General features: G+C 45.7%; 1 protein-coding gene across 3 annotated transcripts in view; it reads left to right on the top strand.

Annotated features, from left to right (window-relative positions):
• The window catches only part of LOC119456476 (cystathionine beta-synthase), a 64,119-nt gene extending 42,244 nt beyond the window's left edge, over positions 1 to 21,875 (top strand). For 2 of the 3 annotated variants that reach the window (XM_037718287.2, XM_037718286.2), the window contains exons 3-14: positions 1,048 to 1,154; positions 1,842 to 1,976; positions 4,365 to 4,579; positions 6,146 to 6,307; positions 7,983 to 8,108; positions 8,682 to 8,766; positions 11,781 to 11,964; positions 13,618 to 13,752; positions 14,126 to 14,234; positions 15,329 to 15,413; positions 18,378 to 18,452; positions 21,701 to 21,875. In XM_037718287.2, coding sequence (XP_037574215.1) covers positions 1,048 to 1,154; positions 1,842 to 1,976; positions 4,365 to 4,579; positions 6,146 to 6,307; positions 7,983 to 8,108; positions 8,682 to 8,766; positions 11,781 to 11,964; positions 13,618 to 13,752; positions 14,126 to 14,234; positions 15,329 to 15,413; positions 18,378 to 18,452; positions 21,701 to 21,837 — 1,555 coding nt within the window. In that variant the 3' untranslated portion in view covers positions 21,838 to 21,875. The remainder of the gene's footprint in view (positions 1 to 1,047; positions 1,155 to 1,841; positions 1,977 to 4,364; positions 4,580 to 6,145; positions 6,308 to 7,982; positions 8,109 to 8,681; positions 8,767 to 11,780; positions 11,965 to 13,617; positions 13,753 to 14,125; positions 14,235 to 15,328; positions 15,414 to 18,377; positions 18,453 to 21,700) is intronic. The other variant, XM_037718288.2, reaches the window with a different exon arrangement.
• The last annotated feature ends 427 nt before the right edge of the window (positions 21,876 to 22,302 follow it).

Raw genomic sequence — 22,302 nt, 5'->3', positions numbered from 1 at the left:
TAGTTAAGCGCCTTGCGAAATATTACGAGTGGCTCAAAACCACTGCGAACAGAATACTGTTGACCTCATCCGTGTACGATGTGCCCCTTTTTTTATATAGGAGTATAGTCGGGATTGTGTGACATATTTTGTCTACAGAGCTGTAATATACTTTCGATCTCACCTTTCCCTAATGCACATGTTGCAAAAAATATTGAAAGAAATAATTCGGGCAGAACTTATCTACGATGACGATCCAAGTACACGTCATGTATGATGCGTACTTGTATGACGCGTACTTGGATAGAACCCTCTGCATGTAGTGCACCGGGTTCCTCTCTCGCACTTCGCCCTCGACACGCTGTGCCTTCTGACTGCGCCGCCGTGAAGTCTGCGCATGCCCAGCGGCGCCTACATAGTGACCAAAGTTGGAGACCAAGGAGGTTCATTGAATAACGGCACCTACTCAGTTGCGCATACCCATGTTAACTGCCCATATTTTAGACTGCCACACCTTCGGGATCGGCCCACATTTTTGGTGGGACAGCTAGATATCCGGAAAGAAAACTGACTTCACAATGCCAGGAAAGCTATTCGCATCAAAATAATTAGTCGCCACGAAAAGATTGCCTTCACAAGGCACAGTTTAGACAAAGCGAACAGGCGCTATTCTGTATTTCAGTAGGCATGCAGCCAGTGGAGTTATGCCGTGACATTTTGTCCACAAATGTCGGTAGACATATAGTGTGGATAAGTAGTTTTAATATCTATGGTATAAAATAGTGCAAGGAAACCATTTTGTTAACGAATTTTTTGTATGGATAGTTTATAGACATATAGCAGAAAGGACAAGCTGTAAGAAGACGAAGCAGTTTACAAAACGTTTATGGACATTTTTAGTCTGTCCGAATTTATTTTTATAAGGGTGAGCTTCCTTTACACTGCACAGCAATGCCGTTACTGCGAATCGAAAATAACCATCTTCGCAAATGAGGCACACAAATTCTGCGCTGTTTAGCAACCCTGCGACCGCCATGTTGGACCACTGCTCCATTTGTTTTTTCGCAGAACACCAAAGCCCAAAGTCTACCCAGACATCCTCCATCATGTTGGAGAAACACCAATGGTTCGCATCAACAGAATTAACAAGGAGTATGGCTTGGAATGCGAATTATGTAAGTACCTCAGTAAGCCATGTAAGACGAATTGAGACAGGTTCAAGCTGCATCGAGTAGATCTGATTTGTTCAGTGCATTAATTTATATTACTTAAATAAAATGCGTCGGAAGAAAAACTGCGCTTCACGGAAGTTCCTGCCCGTTTGGTAGCTTGAAATTGCATCTTCAGGCTCAGAGAGTTAGTATAACATAACGTAACAACGCATATGGGCGCATGGATAAAGAGCATGGAAAACACGGTGCATGCAGTTAAATGCAATTATTCGGGAGTTTGATGATGCGACTAAAACTTGAGCTGCATGAAGGAATTCTTCGGTGGGAAATCTAGGGAAATGCTCATTTTAAGCGCTGGGATAGTTGATACACATGTCTGCTGACCCTCGGCCTACGAAGCGGGTAACTAAGTGGAATGTCGTCCCTCAGTTACGGTCGCCTTCGTTTTCGTGGGCACTCCCTTCTTTAACGGTTAGCGCCAGATGCGTTTATGTCACATCTTACTGGCGCTACGCACAATCAGCGTTCATTGCGTGAAAGCTTCAGACACGCACCATTAAAGAATGGAAGTGCCCTCGAGCGGAACGGTTAATTTTCTAGGACAAAGCTTTGCAGCTGCGCAGTTCAGGCTAGCCTGAACGGTGTGCCATTTTTTTGGAAGTGTTCCGACCGATGTACTTCCATGCGCAGTGGCTAAATGCGAGTTCTTCAACCCTGGGGGCAGCATCAAGGATCGCATCGGGCTGCGAATGGTGGAGGAGGCCGAGCGTGATGGCATCCTCAAACCAGGCTCGGTCATCATCGAGCCAACCTCGGGAAACACAGGTAACGGAGTGCCTCTGTCCCACTGAGCGCGCTGTGATACCGCTCTACAATTGGTATGCTGCCATGACGCGCACTTTACTCGCACTGTTGGCCCGAAATATCGCTACGGCTATCTAACGTACTCGCCACGGTAGCCGTGTGGCTATGACACTGCACTGCTGAGCTTTGAGGTGGCAGTTTCGGTCCCGGCCACGGCGGCCGCACTTTGATGGGGGCGTAGTGCAAAAATGCTCGTCTGCTTAAGTATTTAGGTGCACGTCAAAGAACCGCAGGTAGTCAAAATTAATACGGAGTCCCCCACTACAGCGTGCCTGATAATCATATCGCGGTTCTGGCACGTAATACCCCAGAATTTAATAAATTTTCTGCAATGTTGATTACAGAAAATACATTTTCTGTGTGCATGGAAGGTGCCGCATACTTTGATTATGCGGTAAAATTTTAAAAACGTGCTTGCTTACTATTCACGGTGTTGTACAGAGTCAAATTTGTGGAATATCGGCGTTCTCTTAGTTTTGGAAGCTTTGTTTCGTTCTTTTTTATCTCTCTCTCTCTATTTAACAGACACGATTTGTTTACGAATCAGTAGAAAAGCGCGACATTTTTCCCGGCGCCCACAGTGCTCGACAGCACACCCATTGTTTATTGCGTGTCATAGTGGTCGAAGACTGCAGGCTCGTTGCTATGCTTGCATATTGAAATCTAACAGCGCGAAGCAACGATCGAGGCACAGGCAAAAAAACATGATCGTCCCATTTCGCTGTTGCGTTCGAGTTATTCGTTTTAGAAATTGGTTATTCCGTTTTCTTGTGCGAAACCTTTCTCCTAAAGCCAACACTCATTTCACTTATTGCGAGAAAGCCTTGCCGAAACGTCGCAGTTTCGCCGGGGGCTCTTGAATTATTTTCAGGTGTTTAACTGCATGGGGGCCGTTTCATTTACAATCGCGCCTAAAGCGTCCACTACATTATGTGCGCCTCCATGCCGCCTGCCGTGAACACTCCGTTATGTACGTCATGTGTTTATGTTGTGTTTATGTTAACGCGTTTGCTTTACACAGGCCTATACACGCACGCACTAAAACGTGTTTTCTGTCGATTTATTTATTTATTTATTTATTTATTTATTTATTTATTTATTTATTTATTTATTTATTTATTTATTTATTTATTTATTTATTTATTTATTTATTTATTTATTTATTTATTTATTTATTTATTTATTTCATACTGCTAGTCTGGGTGCCAGGCCTTAAGCAGGAGTGGGCATACATAATTTTTGAGAGCAAAATTGTTGCAACATATAAAATCACAAATACATAGTGACAAAATAGAAAAATAACTGAACACAGATAAATGCATTGCATTATCTACAATGAAATGCATCGTTATATAACCAATACAATGAAAAAATATCAGGATTGGTTCCTGAGTGCATTTATAAATAAATCGACTGTTTCACATTCTACAGCATCCGCTCGTAGACAATTCCATTCACGGGTTGTTTTTGGAAAAAATGAATTTTTTAACGTATCAATGGGATTTATAAAAGCTATAACTTTCTTAGAATGACAAAAGTGAACTGCACATTCAGATGCTGGTTTTATATACAATGCCTTATCAATTCTATTTGTTTCTTCATAAAAAAAAACTAAATAAAAGAATTTTAGCTTTCCGTACTTCTTTGTAGCCCTTCAAGTTCCGCTTTTTGTAAGAGGAGTGAGGGTGACGTTGCCAGCCATAACAATTAATGACAGATCGGATAGCTTTTCTTTGAACCTTTTCTAGCTTTTTTATCTTGAACACAGTAAAAGGATCCCACACTACAGTTGCGTGTTCTAACGACGGTCTAATAAATCTTTTGTAAGCTAGAGGAGGAGGAATAAACATTTTATTGCAATCGCAGACTGAGGTTCTTGCGGGTGAAGCCCCACTGGCTCTAGCGGCTCGTTCGGCTTGGTTCAAGGTCGCCTGTTGGCTTCCCAGGTACTGCCGCGCGAGTCGCGCCTCCCATGACCTTTCAAGTTCGTTGCGTGTGACGACACTGACGAGCTAGAAGTTTTGTTTCCGGCGTGGCATTTCCAAGCCTCCTCCTTAGATAACCGAGCTTTTTCGTGGCCCTTTTTTCGATGAACTCGACATGGCCATTCTATTTTAGATCAGATGTGAGTATTATTCCCGGGCATTTATGTCTAGAGACCTCTGACAGAGCATGACCATCAATGCGGTAAGCAAACAAAAACGTATTTTTTTCTCGCGTCGCTCTCATTGCGACTGTTTCTTTTTTGCTTTTGTAATTGTCATCTGCCAATTTATACACCATGCGTGTAGTGTGGTTTATGCTGTGTTTAAAGATTCTTGATTTCTGTGCTACTGTACCACTGTGCAGGTATCGGTCTGGCGATGGCGGCGGCCATTCGGGGATACCGCTGCATCATTGTGCTGCCGGAGAAGATGAGCCGAGAGAAGGTGGACGTGCTCCGTGCGCTGGGCGCAGAGATTGTGCGCACGCCCACCACTGCGCGCTACGATTCGCCGGAGTCGCACATCTCAGTCGCCTTCAGCCTCTGCCGCGAAATCCCGGGCGCCGTCATCCTCGATCAGGTTTGGAGACCGTCTGGCTTGCTTGCTTTCTTCTTTTTATTGCGATACATGAACAGTCCAGGCGCATTTCTGCCGTCGTCGTCGCCGCCGTGAGGTTCCGTGTAAAGTCTACGGGTGATAAAATCGTCGCCGCGTGCCGTACGCTGTATGTGCGAGTGAAAGGATGCGACCGTGAGCCGGCAATCGCGGCTCGCGCACGCAAGGGCGGGAAGCTGGCAGGAAGCGTGCAGTCTTGTAGTCGCGCACAACGCTCAGGAGGAGGGAGGGTAGGGAAGTGGGGGGACCGCGCTTTACTGGGACCGCGCGCTCCCGCCGTGTCGGAAGGCTCCGGGGGGGGGGGGGGGGGGGGGGGGGGGTTCTGCGCCGCGAGCGGCCCGCCCGCGTGGCTGTATCTTGAAAAATAAAAATTCAATTATCAGGTTTCGCGTGCCAAAACCACAATCTGATTATGAAGCGCATCGTAGTGGGGGCTCCTGAATAATTCGGACCACCTGGGGTTCTTTAACGTGCACCTAAATCTAAATACACGGGTCTTTTCACATTTCGCCCCCGTCGAAATGTGGTCGCCGTGGCCGGGATTTGATCCCGCGACCTCGTGCTTAGCAGCCCAACACCATAGCCACTAAGCAGCCACGGAGGGCTGTACCTCAAAAGCCATCCGCGGCGGGGGAAGAGTCCGCCCTCCCTGTGTTTTTGCGGCTAAGATCGCGTTGATGCAAGCGCCGGAACGCAGCTCAATTCGCTGGCGGCTGCGCTCACTCACTCCAGCGTTCTGACAACGAGTTTCCGCGGTCATCGAGTGAGTTGCGTTCATGTTCGTTTGTGCGCGCGTGACACCATGCTTGTAAATTTAGTTAGTGTGTCTATGTTTACAAGTCCATACGACCGATAAAGTTACTATCCTTACTTTGTATAGCTGTCCACTAATTTGCTATCGCAATCGATGCTGCGGCTTTCGGGCGAAACTGCGACATTTTTTTTTTATGGCGATGGTGATTATCCTGACACACCAGCCGCAATCGTGGCGTTGGCGTCATGCTCCGGTAGGTCATACCCCCCCCCCCCCCCCAAAAAAAAAAAAAAAAAAAAAAAAAACTTTCCACCACAGGTAACGTTTAAGGAGACGCTGGCCACGCATATCTGGTGGCGTAACCATCGGTGCAGGGAAAATGAATATGGCAGCGAATCTCTTGTTTCCTCGCGTGGTTGAAGACTATTTGCCGAGGCCACTGGATGACAAACCCGTACGTCAGAGCAGCCACACGCTTGTAGCATTAACCAGTAGAGCTAACCAATAAGAATCCCAGCAACATATCTCAGCAGATCTACCGGGAAGCTATCGCCACACTGTGACGATCATTCGCCTAAGGTTTATTTATCTATCTATCTATCTATCTATCTATCTATCTATCTATCTATCTATCTATCTATCTATATTATCTACTTATCTATTTAGTTAGTTAGTTTTTGTTTATTACGTCTTTTACTGCGACAGAATTTAACCAAGGGCCCGAAGCAAAGTTGCGAAGTGCCAGACCGGCTAATTTTTCTTTCCCGTCTGTGCAGTACCGGAACCCCGGCAACCCCTTGGCGCACTACGACACGACGGCCGAGGAGATCCTGGACCAGTGCGGCGGCCACGTGGACATGGTGGTCATGGGGGCCGGAACCGGCGGTACGGCCACCGGCGTCGCGAGAAAGCTCAAGGAGCGCCTGCCCAACGTTAAGGTGCACACACGACTAGCAGTAGACAATAGCTGCTATTTTTTTTTCTTTGCATAATTGGACATGCATCGATTGCGTACATATACTTGATGGAAGATGTGATAATTTTTGCCGCCTTTTACTGCATGTTAAAGAAACACTCTATAAGCCAATGACCCGACTTATAATGGGTAAAACCTGTTCCTAATATGAAACCATAAAATATTTAATGCAGTGCCGGCTGGCCGACGCACTTCCTGTTGCTGGCGGCGCCTGAAAGAAACAAAGTTTATTAGGGAGCGTATAACCCTATTCTCTCAAACTCGAGTTGCATACATAGTGGGAATTCCATTAGAACACATCATAAAACAGGTTTTCTTTATCTGAAAGTCTAGATAATTTTCGAGCGAATTGAACAATATTTCTATTATCGCTGTGATTTTCATGGGATTTTAATTGTTTGCGTCGCATACGACGTTCCACGTGAAACTTGAAAGCTGAAGATCGTGGGTATTGCTATATGGTAACCATAGCTCTAGACGGGACTTGCAAAATCTCTCATCGCATTTTTGATGTGCTGTTCAGAATAGCCAAGATTATATGTGGTTCTCCTGCGCATCTGGTGACCTGTGTTTCAAAAAGAACCCGACAAAGTTTAGCAATAACTCTACGTAGCAACGTTGCTGTCACGTTTGGAAATTACCTGAAGCGCAGTGATCAAACAGCAGCTGACTTTTATTCAATAGCAATTATACGTAAACTCGAGTCATGTTCATGCCGCCAGCGCCGCCGTGGTGTCCTGGGTGCGGCGGTGCATGCGCGGCCCGCACGCCGTGCGGAGGCGGTGACGTAATCTAATGCGGGTGCCAGGGGGTAGGACGAGGGCTGGCGGCTTGGTGCGCCCTTTCTTCCGGCGCGCCCATTGCTGGAGGTCATGTGATGTGCTGAACTTTGGAGGCGCGGCACAGCGGTGAAGAGAGCGGCAGAACGGAACGTTCGCTATGGAACAAACACGCGCGCTTCCCGCTGCGGGCTGCTCTTCATCACAAGTGCTGTAATCGCGATTGCTCGCGCTTATCGAGGGAGCTCTGTTAATATGTGTCTTCGCTTGTTTGATAGTAGGCGATTGTTTACTGTTGTAAATCTTACCGCCAGACGGAAAAAGAAGAGAACGAAGTAGGAAGAGCAGCGCTGACTGGACGGAAGCTTCTGGAAGTAGCTTCGAATTCTTCAGCTTGCGAATAAATGGGTCCGTCTCTTCTTTCTGGGGTTTACGTGCCAAAACCAGTTCTAGTTATGAGGCACGCCGTAGTGGAGGGCTCCGGATTAATTTTTACCACCTGGCGTTCTTTAACGTGCACTACAACGCAAGTACACGGGCGTTTTTCATTTCGCCTCCATCGATATGCGGCCGCCGCGGCCGGGATTCGATCCCGCGACCTCGTGCTCAGCAGCGCAACGCTCTAACCACGTCGCTTCTGAGGTTTCGACCTTTACCACATTTGTACTGCCCATCATAGTGCCTTACTTCGTGTTAATAGTGTAATACATGCCTGTATTGCTTTCAAATCGTCGCCTTTTGGACGAAACAGCGACTCTTTAAGTAAACTAACTCACTCGGACGCATTCACAGCAAATATGAGAATATCGATACTTTGAATTCAAAATATCCTCCTTCAAACATTTTGACACGTTGCAGATTGTGGGCGTCGATCCGCACGGCTCGGAGTTGGCCGTCGATGCTGAACCCAACGATCCTTCGGTGACGATGTACGAGGTCGAAGGCATCGGCTACGACTTCGTGCCAACAGTCCTCGACAGGAGCGTAAGGTTTTGTTTGTTTTCCTCTTTCGCGATGTTGATGTAAGACCTGTAACAGCGATTATAGAGGGTGTCAAGAGGTGGAGTAGAATTTGAGAACGGCAGCACCGGTTCATCGCCTCGCACAGGAGGGAAAGGCATCCGCTTACATGCAGAAAATCCCCCCCCCCCCCCCCAAAAAAAAAAAAATACACAAGTACACAGAGATATATCTTAAAAAGCGCCTCCGAAGTAGTGCATCATCGCAAAGGACTCCCACTGTCCACCTACAAAGGAAGAGCTTATATGTTCCTTGCTTCCAGCGTTCTTAGGGGCCAACGACTGCAGACGCGACCTACAGTTGCGATCGCCTTTGAACGATCCAATCGTTAGGGCCACTTTCCACCTCGCGTACTCAAAGGAAGAGCTTATATGTTCCTTGCTTCCAGCGTTCTTAGGGGCCAACGACTGCAGACGCGACCTACAGTTGCGATCGCCTTTGAACGATCCAATCGTTAGGGCCACTTTTCCACCACTCGCATACTTTCTTCACAGGATTTGCCAGCTTGCGAGCCCATCCCCCTTTTACTTATTACAGCTAATTGACAAGTGGTACAAGTGCAACGACAAGGATTCCTTCCTCATGGCCCGAAAGCTGATCCGACATGAGGGTCTCCTGTGCGGTGAGTGCGCTTTCTCCACGGCTGCACATATGGCGCTGCACAACGCCTGAAGTAAAACGTATACTTTACACAGAAAGCTCGCCAAACTTCAATAATAGGATACAGCGAAAAGCAGAAACGCAATTAGACGGAGGCAAATGAACGCTGATTGATTAAATTAAATGAAGTCGGCTTCCCATAGCGATAAAAATAATTTGCCTTGGGTTTTTATAGTGTTTTTAATTAAATTAAATTTTATGACCTAGAACATTGTAACACTATTTTTACAGATTCGTTGTTTCGAAGTAAGGCGCTTTGAGAGCGTATACACTAGAGGCGTTCGAATGCTTCAAGGAGGCGGTCCACTAGCTTGGCTTAGCCAAAAGAGGCATAAAAAGAAGCTTGCCTGCGGGGGCGTGCTTTCGGGATTTCGCGTAAACTTGAACCCATCGGTCTGATGTGTATACCTAGGCGCGCTGCTCTACAATAGTGAACGCGCCATATTTGTGTAGACAAGTAAAATAATATAAGTGCGAAATGCGTGCAGGCGGCGAGCTTGCACAGCTCTCTCGATTTCTACATCCCCTTGGTTATGCGAGGTCTTCCGGTAAAGTGGCTGAACAGCGCAAGGAAACACGTACACGGGGGAAAAGGACAGGACAATGCGCTCACTCTCTACTAAAGTTATTGACATCATTATCACACAAGAACGCCAGAAACGAAAATAATAAAAATAAAACTACAGGCAAGACATTTGTCTCGTCCTTTTTTCCCCGTGTACGAGTTTCCTCGCGCTGTTGAGCCACAGGGAATTCATATCGACTAGCTCAACTTTCATTGCTTCTGCGCTGAAGGTTTGCAAATGCACTTTCTAGAAAGCCTTGCTGTCCTTTCTGTATGGTGGCACATTATAATGTATAATGTCTGTTCCAAAGCATCGTACTCTTGTTAGAAACATTTTGCGACAATTTAACACGTGTATTATAGGAGTTCTCGTATGTCATGCACTCTGCCATGTACTATAGTTCCCACCATGACAAATGTCAGCTTCCGCTGCTTGCATCATTTCCCATTTTTGGGACCACCTAAATATATTTGGAAACGCAAAATCTGCTTTAATCTAGCGGGAGGGGATGGGTTAGGGTAAAGTATTAAAATCAGTCGCGCCCAACGATTGCCTGGCTTACGACACATGAAATAGTTGCATTATAAAATAACGGGACTATCGAATCTCTATCCTGAGATAGTCGACATAGCGTGGCAGTCAGAGTCTCTTATCATTATCAAAAACGAATAAAACCTCTTACATATATCAGGCTGTTGAATTTGACTGTGTAATCACGACATATTCAAAATTCGCGTATATTGGTGAAAATGATGTTGTCGAATGTGCGGAGCCATTACAATGCCATCGCAGTACCATTACAACTGAAGAAAATCGGTTACCCTTTTTTTCTTTTTTTTTTAAGTTGTCCTGGCTCTGTTTTGAATTTGAAGGTAAGCTCAAAATGTCGCAAACGCAATGCTACTGTCGCGGTCAGGGACCTCTGTCAAGCAATCATTTCTGTTTGTCTCTGCATCAGCTTGAGGTGTTATGAGGAATAAATTACAATAATTTTCCGATTCCCGTATATATATATATATATATATATATATATATATATATATATATATATACCGGTTTCCAGCCGGCACGTTAAAGTAACTTTGCCGTTTTTTTTTTCATGTTTCAGCGAACACTTTCAAAATTTATTTAAGGTTGCCTGTGGCGGATAGCCCAATTCTAGTTAATGAGCTGGTCTACTCGAAGAGGCGGACATTACTTGCACAAAAAATGAAATGCAGAATCGACTAATTAACAAAAAATTACTAATTAAGTTTTTAACTAATTACCTGATGGCCCATATTGCAATTTACTAATTGTAGCCGTGGAGTTCGCGCGGCGGATCCACTTAGAATTCTCAGGGTGACACCCGTTTCGAGATATTAATTCCCGAACTTTGCGGAGAAATGCATTGGCGTTCCAGTGAATTTTGTGCTTGAATGCAAAAAGCGACGTTTTGTTAAGAACCTAACACCCGCCGTGGTTGCTCAGTGGCTATGGTGTTGGGCTGCTGAGCACGAGGTCGCGGGATCGAATCCCGGCCACGGTGGCCGCATTTCGATGGGGGCGGAATGCGAAAACACCCGTGTACTTAGATTTAGGTGCACGTTAAAGAACCCCAGGTGGTCCAAATTTCCGGAGTCCCCCACTACGGCGTGCCTCATAATCAGAACTGGTTTTGGCACGTAAAACCCCATAATTAAAAATTTTTTAAGAACCTAACTGGAACGCCAATGCATTTCTCTGCAAAGTTCGGGAATTAATATCTCGAAACTGGTGGCATCCCGAGAATTCGTTCCAAGTGGATCCGCCTTGTGAACTCCACGGCTACAATTTGTAAATTGCAATATGGGCCATCAGGTAATTAGTTAAAAACTTAAAGAATTTCTCCTAATTATTCGATTATGCATTTCAATTTCTTGTGGAAGTAAGGTCCGCCTCTTCGAGTAGACCAGCTCATGAACTAGAATTGTGCTATCTGCCGCAGGCAACCTTAAAGAATTTTTGAAAGTGTTCGCGGAAACACCCTGTATATTGACATTGGCCCTCTTCCTGTGCTACTTTGGGGTTCTGACACAGGTTAACAGTGAAAAGAGGAAGGCTGGACCATTTGGTGGTCATGCAAGCTTTTCGGCATAGTAATTAACGGGGAAAGACGTTGAACCAACACTAGACTGCTAGGCGTCAAAAATCTGTATTGCGTTTCACTGCAGGACAGCTGCGCATGGCATACACCTAGCCTGCCGGCAAATATTGCTATTGGGCTAGCAGGTGCAACAGGCACAGTACTTGCTCCATGCGATTGCAGCCGCAGATAGTCGTAGTAGCGTTAAAGCTGGACTGCTATGACAAAAACGAATTGTGCAACAATTCCTTTAATGCTGTATGTAGTCCGGATCTTTATGTCTAGCTTGCGCATGCTTTCCCGCAGGTGGCAGCAGCGGGTCGGCGATGAGCGTGGCCGTGGTGGTGGCCAAGTCCCTGAAGGCTGGTCAGAAGTGCGTGGTAATCCTGCCCGACGGAGTGCGCAACTACATGACCAAGTTCCTCTCGGATGGCTGGATGGCCGAACGCGGCTTCATCTCGCTCTATTCTGAAATGAGCACCAAACACTGGTGAGCTGACCATACTTGCCCACCTACCCATGCCCGAATCGAAAGCTGTACTCCGCAGGATCTTGGCCACTAGACCAGCAGCCAAAATTTAAACCTTTAGGTATGTTTGTCGCTAGAAAACAAGGTCGCTTTTGATGTACATGTTAAACTTGTTATACTTGCGTAACCATGACGTTATCAGGATGCTGGAATGCCGGCGAGATTTGTAAATAGCTATAATGGAAACTTTAACGACGTGGAATAAAGACGAGGACAGGAGTAAATGCATATATTATAAACCCACACACATCGGTGCCATTGCAATGAACCTAAGCTATGAACTAAGTAGCTCAGAAAGAAGTAATGAAATAATTGCGCTTTGTGAATACATGCGAATAGTCAGGCTCGTTGGAAGAAATGGGAGAGCGTGAGATGATAGGGAGGATGGTGTCGCTGAAGGAGTTTTCGTTATCTTGCTGTCTGCTGGGTTGTCCGATCCGAGTGTCGCTGAGGGGCAACTATTTCGCTGACAGATAAAAGGGCGCGCAAGGTATAGATGCTTAGAGTTGCGACATCGAGATAGCAGGCTCATACGTGTTCAATGGTTAGCGCCTGCAAGCAAGCATACACTTAATGCATTCATTTTATCCATCGCTGCATTCCTATCAGTGGAAATATTCGCCCACTAGCGTAACATCGAAGCTCTTCGTGTTACTCTCGACAAAACTGACAACCGTCTCCTTGCGGAAGCCAGAATTATTGGTCCCTGGTCCCAGCCGACGTCGGCCCGAACTGCTTTAAAAACGCTAGTCTATTTTTTTTAAAGGCAACGGGACTCGTTGGAAAACATTAAAATGTGCGAACTGATTCGTTCCTTTTCTTTTTTAAATCTTTTTTCTGGTCATTTCTGCCCTTATCCCATCCCCCTGTGCAGAGTAGCCAACCGGACACTTCAATCTGGTTAACATCTGCCTTTTACCTCTTGTATTCCCTCCCTCCTCTTCCTGTTCGTGCCTTTGGTTGGCTAGTTAAGACTTTGCCACATTGCTCGGTGGGATAGGTGATCCAGATGACGTTCATATCGCATGAGTAGGCCACGCAAGATTTATTACCATCATCGTAATGACTTTCCATTGCACATTAATACGCGCTATTCCCGTGCACTGAAGCACGCATCCTCTCGAGCATGGAAGAATGCGCCAGAAAGGCGGTGAAGACGACGACCAGAGTAGCGCTCGTGTTGTTGTTCTGCAGCCGTCTCTCTCTGCATATATTTTCTCAATATAATTTCCTATCCCTTTTGGCTACTCGCATCCCCGTGGCAGTATTGTCACGTTGTAGAGCCGAGCGACAAACCGATAAGTTTCAAAAAGCAAGAGATTATAACATCATGGTTGAGGTGCGTACGCCTCAAGCGTGTCTTCGTATATTCCCGGGTTTTAGCTGATCCCACATTTGACCCGACGCCAGCAATTCGATTCAGACGTCGAGACAGAGTTTTCATGGCTGAGCAAATAACTACTCGGGCAGAGAGGACTTGACCCACCGCGACCGGACACTCGTTCAAGCAGCTACCATTTAAATCTCAGCCTTGCAAGCTGAGTCAACCCACTTTCTCCGAGTGCATGTTCACATGTGTCCGAACTGCAGGAATTTAACTTTGCTCGCATGCAGGTGGTGGAACCAGACGGTGCGTTCTCTGCGGTTGCGCATACCGCTGACAGTGACGCCCAGCGTGAGCTGCCAGGATGCCGTGGAGCTCATGAGCGCCGAAGGCATTGACCAGGTCCCCGTCGTCGAGGAAAGCGGGTCAGGCATTGACTTGTACTTTTTTTTTGTCGGAGACATCAGGTGTATCTAGCGGACAGGAACTGTGACGCGCTACATGCAGCTATTGTAAAATCCGGGCATCTGGACACGCTTTTCAATTGCATTCGTGCTCCGTTCAGTACTTTCGCCGCACTCGCCTGCCATTTCTTTAATTGCTGCTCGATGCGATCGCCGTTAGCCTACCTCATACATTGTTTTATTTGCTGTTCCCCCGCTGCATGTGGCTCGTTCAGACGTAATACCAGTGGTCTACTGGCCACATTACCGTGCTATTTGTTTAACGGTGCCAGGCAACGCTTTATTCTTCTTTTATGCAGCCACCTCACAAATCGAGTCTTCTTTTTTTTTTCAGAGCCGTGCTCGGAATGGTCTCCCTAGGAAACTTAATGTCTAAGATACTGGCACGGCGCATCGACGCCACGACCCCTGTAGCAAAGGCTGCCTATGACCAGTTCAGAAAGGCAAGTTAGCATCTTGAAAATCGCTTATTGTGCGTGTACGTTTTATCATGCAGCTACAGGGGCAATTACGTGTTACGGGCACAACTTAGTACCCAAATCCTCAAGGTCTGTCTAGTCGTTCGTAAATGTTTTACTTCACACCCAGTCTGACTAAAGCGTATAGTCGCAGTGGTATATTGGACATGACGCACGCTTTTTTCACGTGCTTCGTTATTATGCAAAGACAAACGTAAGGAAACCGAAATAGCTGCTCGGAATTTGTGCTTCTAGCGTGCAGGTAAGCTAGAGAAACGTCAGATTGATTACATAGGTTGTACCGACTTTGTCAAAGTAAATTTGATTTATTTTTCTTGCTGGAAGTCACAGTTTAGGTGGCGATGGTAAAAAAAGCGCTGAAATAAGACGAGGACAAAGAAAAGGTAGACGTAGCTTGCGCTGTTTTCTACTACGATTAGAAATGAAAATGACAAGTGCAGCAACTTGAGCGTGTTGGTAAAGTTGCATGGTGATGGCAAAACAGCGCTCAAAAACACTAGGACAAAGAAAAGGAAGACGTAACATGCGCTGGGATAACTTTGTCCTCGTCGTTTTTGAGCGCTGTTTTACAAACGCCATGCAACTTTACCAACCAGCCCAAGTTGCCGCACTTGTCATAGTTTAGTCTAAATGTGTGCATCAAATATAATGTGTGCAGCGAACACCGTCGTTTTCCATTTGCTTACTAAGATGCGCAAGTGCGTTATAGCCAGTACTGAGACTTGCATTTCAAAATTATGTCGATATATAGGGCTACAGTGAGTTTGCGCTAGAGCGGGACCACAGAGCAGTATATTAGTGACAATTGCGGTGTAAGAAGAGGTTAGCGGGGGAGGAAGGGTACGCTGTATAGCTGCTAGTTGACCATACTGCGCTGTAGGCATATCTTATAGACAAAGTCTTCCGATTTCTTTTCGTCATTTTTTTAAGCGTATGTGTGGTCGCCGTCACATCAGTATTCAGTACTTAGCCTTCGCGTACTGGCCCTATTGGTACTATTTACTGGTATCTTAGGAGATATGCTTAGGTAGTGGCTAAGACACAAGGACGCCTTCCAGGTAACCCTGGACACGACGCTGGGCATGCTGTCCACGATGCTGGAACATGGCCATTTCGCCCTGGTCGTCGCGGAGCAAGTGCAAGGTGACTCAGTCCTCGTTGTATCTTCGAAGAGTGGAAGACGCTGAGCTTGAAGGTCCCTGCGTAGGAATCTTGAACGGTCTCCTTTCGTTCGCCTTTTTTTTTTTTTTTCACAATGCAGAATATGGCAGTGTAGTGCGTTCTTGGCAATGCTGAAATAACGATATCTAATAACTTAATTTGTTGCAGAAACCTCTCGCGTGGATGTGTTAAATCACTGCGGATATTTTCGCACCGTGTTTAAGTTGTGTATGAGAGAGGCAATTTTATTGATAAGGGAAAGGCAAGGAGATTAGGTCGGTTGGTTACCCTGTACTTGGAAAAGGTAAAAAGGAAAACGATAAGAGAAAGGAAATGTTCCCAGCGCGCATACGCGCTGTGAACACACGAAAGAAACGCCATTTCCTTGGAGTGTAGCGACGCCGATGGCGCACTCAGGCACGTCACCTTTCCTGTCAATTCAAAAGGCATCGCATATTTCGCGTGCACACTGGTCATAGCCACACAATAGCATCCTGTGCTGAAAGCAGTGCCTCAATGCCACATCGCGACCAATGCTCTTTAAGGTTGCCTGCCTATATACACCCCCTCCAATAAATTGGCATGCTCGCTGAGGTGGTCGCTGATACACCGGCCACTTTGGCCGATATGGCAACGACCACGAGAAAGGTGTTTGTGGCAGCAGTCAACAAGTTTTCTTGTGTGTGTATTATTATATTAGCGTTGGCTGGTATCATTTGTGATGACTTTGTGGCACCCATTGAAGAATGTCTTTTTCCGAAAAAAAGCTATTTTACAGGCCTTCTCTGCTACCTTTGTTTTATGCAAAGTGACACCCTGTGAATGTAAGGAATGACAACGGTGCCGGCGACAACGAAGTTTTTTTTTTTTTTTTGTATTGGTTCTTGCTGTTTTATGTCTGCTAACCGCCATTGTTACCGCAGGATGCAAATTGTCGGAAAAACTGGCCATTCGCAGCATATGCGGCTCTGATTCGAATGTGCTGCGCACAGTGTGAAGCTAATGCTTATACTATGCACACACGTCTTCGTTAGCGCAGACTTAAGGCATGATATGGCATGCCCTTTTTCACAACTTTAGAATGGTTAGAGGAAAGATTGAGCAAATACTAGTATGTGTTCTATTCTAGTGTTGCCTTTGACAGTGTCATTGCTTTTTTTTTTTTTTACTGAAGAATTCAAAGCAAAAAGTGGGGGGTTAAGGTTCACTAAAAAGTTGCCTCAAGAGCAGCATCCAATTTCTACACATGAACTTGACTTTTTTGGACTATCATAAGTGTTAACAATAGTCTCATATCATCGAAACCATTGCTGAACGTTTCCTTTAAGTATTCTCAAATTGTAAAGTTGACCATAGTGAACTAGGAAAGTTGACTGGAAAAAAATTTACAAATTTATAGAAACTTTAAATTGAAATGCCCAAGAATCCTGAAACTGTGTATAGCTACAAAGCGGTCTGTACACTGGCTCACCTCTGCGCAAACCACTTTGTGCAGTAACAAATAATAAGGGAATTTCCCATGACAAAAGAGCAACTAACTTTTGGTTGAAACTCATTCTAAAGAAAGTCAGACTCTACTTTGGGCCTCCTTATGAGTCATGGATTGTTCACATGAAGGACGTAAAGCGAACGTTACAGGGACCTTCCAACAAGGCGCTGCGAAGTGTCGTACGTGTTTTGACACGATGACGTGAAACGGTACCTCATCTTTGCGCGTCTTCGCTATGAAGAACACGAAAAAAGTGGTGCCCTTGTCCAGAGTTACAGAGCGCATTACGACGTCGCTTACGCCTTGACCGCTTGGTGTCCTCTAGCGCCTGCGGACATAAGTCGAGCAAGCTTAGTCACCATGGCACGTCAGCTTCCTCGACGCGCATAGACACTTGGTGTTTGTAAAAGCAGACTGGCTGGCTGTTTGATATAACAGACTTTAGGCTCACTTAGCGGCGAAAACGCAGTTCTAGGGGGCAGTGGGCTTTTGGGGAATTTTGTACGATATTTAGCAGGTACTGGACATTCATAGCAGATATTTATTGAATGATTCTTAGCAGATAACGACAGTCTAAGCAGAGTATGAACAACCATGGGTTATAGGAGTCGTGGGTACCTCAATACAACCGTGAAAAGTCAGTTTTTCTAAGGTCGGTCATCAATAACTCAAGCAGCTCGAGACCGCCTAGTTAGCCTAGCAGGCAAAATCTATTGATATTCAACGGCATAACGGGAGGTTATGAAGCAATTTTTTTGTAATGCAATGCGCGCAATTACAACTGCATGACTGCGAATAATGGCACTACACGTTGGCCAGATCTCAGCAAGGCATGACACCATGGTTTTGTGCTCCGACGCTTTCATGCTATTTATGATGAGAAAAATTTGAGAAAAGTAGTGCGCACACATTTATTTCAAAAACCTGCCATAATCCCCTCACCAGCAGGAATATGCGTGTTTCATTTCTTGTCTCATAAAAACGAATGGAGGGACATGCGACAACATTTAGTCCCCTTGTTCCGTATGTGTCGTGCCTATAGTGGAGACCGCTGAACGAAATTACTATACTCGCATGATGTTCTGCAACTACCTGTTGCTTTTGCACATCCACAAGAACCTCTTGGATATTACATTAGCACTGACAACTTGACGAACTGTATACACCTCAGATAGAAGATCTGTTACTCGGGCATTTCGCTTCAGCAAGTTCTGCGTTGTGTTTGGAGAAAATAAATATACGCGCGTGCAGCACCTTTAGGAAGCAAGTGCAATCAAACACACGATATCTTGACTCCTTTGAAGGCGATCGCTCTGCAAGCGATGTCTTCCACCGATATTCAGGCAATGCACATTTGCTTCGAAATCCAGCTGAAGCATTCCAACGCGTGTAAACGTTATCTCATTTCGTTACTCGCAATGACCACGACGTCATTTTCCTTTTGAGCGCGATTTCAGAAAGCAAGCAAACAAGTGATTCTTCACGGTTGTCGTCTCAGCGCCGTTTAACTCCTCCGTGGTTGCCACGGCCAAGTGAGTGACGAATGAGAGACCATGACGTAACCCTTATCACTATGTAGCGTCTCAAAGCTATTTATCGCTGCTGGTGTGTTTTTTCATCGAGCGCGGCGCAGCAGCTCTTGTGAGTGGTAAACCAGTAGTTGCTCAACAGGATTCGAGATTACAGAAAAAAAAAGAAAGCTGCTGCTTTAACTCAGTCGTACCGGAATACCGCCGTCGCAAGTCATAACGTCTCAATCCTCGGATATAATCTGTTTCGTTGAGCGACAGCAAAGGCGGGGGAAGGGGTTTGCTTAAAAAAATTGTAATGGTTTTTGATAGCTCTTTTCATCATGCCAGCCAAGCAAGACACACAGCCACCCGCGGCGGTGGCTGTTCAACAGCTGAGCGCGAGGTCGCGTGTTCGGCTCATGCAGGCTGCGGCGGCCGCATTACGGTGGAGGCAGCGGGCAAAAACGCTCAAGCGTATACACCGAGCACGGAGAAAATTAATTCAGCGTCCTCCATTACTGCGTCTCTTCTAATCCGTGTGTTGCACTGGGATGCTAAACGCCATCAATAAAGCTTCTAGTTATATCGGAACCGCGCAGAGTGCCGGCTGCGCACTTCAATGGCAGCCCTGGAATTGATTTCGTACGACACTGGCTTCCCACTGCATACGTTGCATTGAATTGTTTGAATGGAGTTTATTTGCAACAATGTTGCGGGAGACCAGAAATAAAAGCTGATCAAACTGCTTAAGAGGATCTGGCTACCCTACACGCACGTCGGCATAACGGCAGTTGCAACAGGGAAAAAAGAAAGATAAATATACAGTGTAGTACATGGCTCACGTACAGGCAAAGAATGCGCGCGCATGGCACGCGTCAGAAACTTATATAAACAATATTTCGATAGATAGTAAAATGAAATAAACAATTAATCAGCAAAAATTTCGCGCAAACGTGAATGAGTTTATGGTGAAGATGTTATTCCCAGTAGCAGTCCCCGTAGTTCTTTGAATGAGAATTGTGAGATGTCAAAAGGCTGATCTCTACTAATTGCATTTAGTAATGTGGGTAGCAAGAACTGTACCATGTGTTTGCCATAACTTGTGCAACATTTTTTTTTATTTGCCATACTTCCCGTTTGCGTGTATTATATTTGTATATGACCCGCCGGGGTGGCTCAGTCAGCTAAGGCGTTGCGCTGCTGAGCACGAGGTCGCGGGATCGAATCCCGGCCCCGGCGGCCGCATTTCGATGGAGGTGAAATGCAAAAAACGCCCGTGTGCTTGCGTTGTAGTGCACGTTAAAGAACCCAAGGTGGTCAAAATTAATCCGGAGCCCTCCACTACGGCGTGCCTCATAATCAGAACTGGTTTTGGCACGTAAAACCCCAGGAAGGAGGTATATTTGGATATGTTGACTTCTAGTCCAGCTGGTGTTGCAAGCGCGTTATTACTGTTAACTATGCCAAATTTGTACTGACGACACAAATGATAAATCTACGTAGAATTGACCTTAAAGAAACTATGTTTTATAAAGTGGTCCTCAGTGTCAAAAAGGTATGGAAGCTTACATATTAATCGAACCACAGGCTTTTCCAACGCTGCAAGCTTGTTTATATTTTCGTTCGTGGTTGTTCCCCAAACCGACAATCCAGTTAATTATTGGTAATAGAAAGATCGTTATAAAGAACCATATTGACAGGGGCAGGGCATTCAAAAGAAAGGCAGCGTATGACACCAATCGTTCTAGACAACTAATCATGGGGTTTACGTGCTCATCCCATGACATGTAATCGCCAAAGTAGACTCCTAGGCTTTTTATTGATGGTACTCGCTCTATTTCTTTGTCGCTTAACTTAATTGGAAGCTGAACGGGCTTGTCTCGAGGTCGAAATAATTATTGAGCTGGATTAATGTCCAAGAAAAGCACACGGGCTATGAGAAGTGCCCTATAGTTGGGGGCTTCAAATTATGTTTTTCACCTGAGGTTCTTTAACGTACAACTAAAGCGTTGTACCCTTGCGTTCTTGCATTAAATTCCCGTTGGAATGCGGCCATTGCTGTCGCGAATCGAATGCGTTTTCTTGTGCTCAGCAGCAGGCCGCCATCGCGACTGGATGACCGCAGTGGGTGTTTCATATAGCGCCAAAAGGCCCACTTGTCTGTAAATGAAAATGGTCGGTGCGGTGTACAGTAACTATCAGAACGTGTACCTTTGCACTAAACCTTCCTACTAGGGTTATTAATTTAGCGATCGAATCAAGTGTAGTAGTTGTAGTAGTTTGTAGTTGATATTTGTTGTCCCTTTGGAACGTTTCGTCGGTCACGTTCCGGAACCAATAACGTTTCGGAACTTTGAGCGTGTTCGCCGTTAATGACGAAAGCCAACTCATATAGCTGTCATTTCAATACGTAACACGTGCCACACTGATCACGCGTTGATTGGCTCCCTTCCGCGTAGAGACGCAGCTAGCCTATATATTATCAATGATTTTAACCGAAAACAGAATATCATATTATTTTACTTCGCTTCTTTCGCTCGACCATTGACTTGGTACCTGTTACTAGTCGATTACTTAGAAATAGCGTAGGCGGTAGGCTACTGACTGTTCAAATGGTTTAACGCAGTTTGACGGCCCGGCGCTGCTCATCGCGCTTTGACAGACGTCGTAGTACACAGCTCCGGGTTATTCTTCACCTGCACCCAATACATGAGTATTTCTGGCGCACTGCCGCCTTCGGGTGACCGGTTGACGGGGCCTGCAATCGAAGCCGTGACTGTTTTCAACAAGAGAATGCCGTGATGTACCCGCCGTGGTTGCTCAGTGGCTATGGTGTTGGGCTGCTGAGTACGAGGTCGCGGGATCGAATCCCGGCCACGGCGGCCGCATTTCGATGGGGGCGAAATGCGAAAACACCCGTGTGCTTAGATTTAGGTGCACGTTAAAGAACCCCAGGTGGTCCAAAATTCCGGAGTCCCCCACTACGGCGTGCCTCATAATCAGATCGTGGTTTTGGCACGTAAAACCCCATAATTTAATTTAAATGCCGCGATGTGTATTACGCGCTCTTGCTCGTTCTAACGCGCAAAAGTTACCGAATGATGAAAGCAATGCGTAACCCTTTTTGCGTCTTTGTCGGCGCTGCTTCTTTCAAAAATGGTTAATTACGGTCTTGAGTAACCAGAACTTTGAGGAAAGTCCTGTTTACTCAACGCGAAAAGGAGGAAAAACAAAAACGTCTTATCGCGGACATGTTCTCATTGTTTCAGTGGCTACAGGTGCATCCACGACGAAGGAGGTTGTCATTGGCATTGTGACCAACATCGATCTTCTGCGGTTCATCACCAAAGGATCCAAACCAAAGTCTGACAACAACGTCAACGGTGACAACAGGATGGCGGAGTAAAGGAGTCTCTTCGAATAAAGTTAGCGTTCCCCTGCCTTTAGCATTCGTAAAGTCTCCCCTCACCTGACACTCACTTTTCTTCTTTTTTGTATATGTAATAGCTTGCCAAGTGTAGATTCAGTCTTGTAAATCAAATTTACCTCACGAATGGTATTCCACTAATATACACATATACAAACTCGAATGTAATAGATTGGGCTGAATGGAGAGAATGGTAAGAAAGAAAAAGAAGTTTCCTCTTCAACCAGAGGGCCAAGTTCTTGCAAAATAGAAGTTTTCATACTGATCTCTAAATTTACTGGTTTCTTTCAAGATTTTACTAGCAGCGACAACAATCTGTAACCGCATCTGAAATGATCCGAAACAGAACCATTCAGCAAGCGTTAACAGGAAAGTGTATGCCAGCACGTAGTCAGGGGGCCAGTTATAAAGAGGACTAACACCGCTGATGGCTTGGGTGGCGGT

This window comes from Dermacentor silvarum, chromosome 6 (genome assembly GCF_013339745.2).
Source record: "Dermacentor silvarum isolate Dsil-2018 chromosome 6, BIME_Dsil_1.4, whole genome shotgun sequence".
NCBI lineage: Eukaryota > Metazoa > Arthropoda > Arachnida > Ixodida > Ixodidae > Dermacentor > Dermacentor silvarum.
The sequence above is the reverse complement of the archived record's forward strand: the minus strand, read 5'-3'. Positions and strand labels throughout refer to the sequence as shown.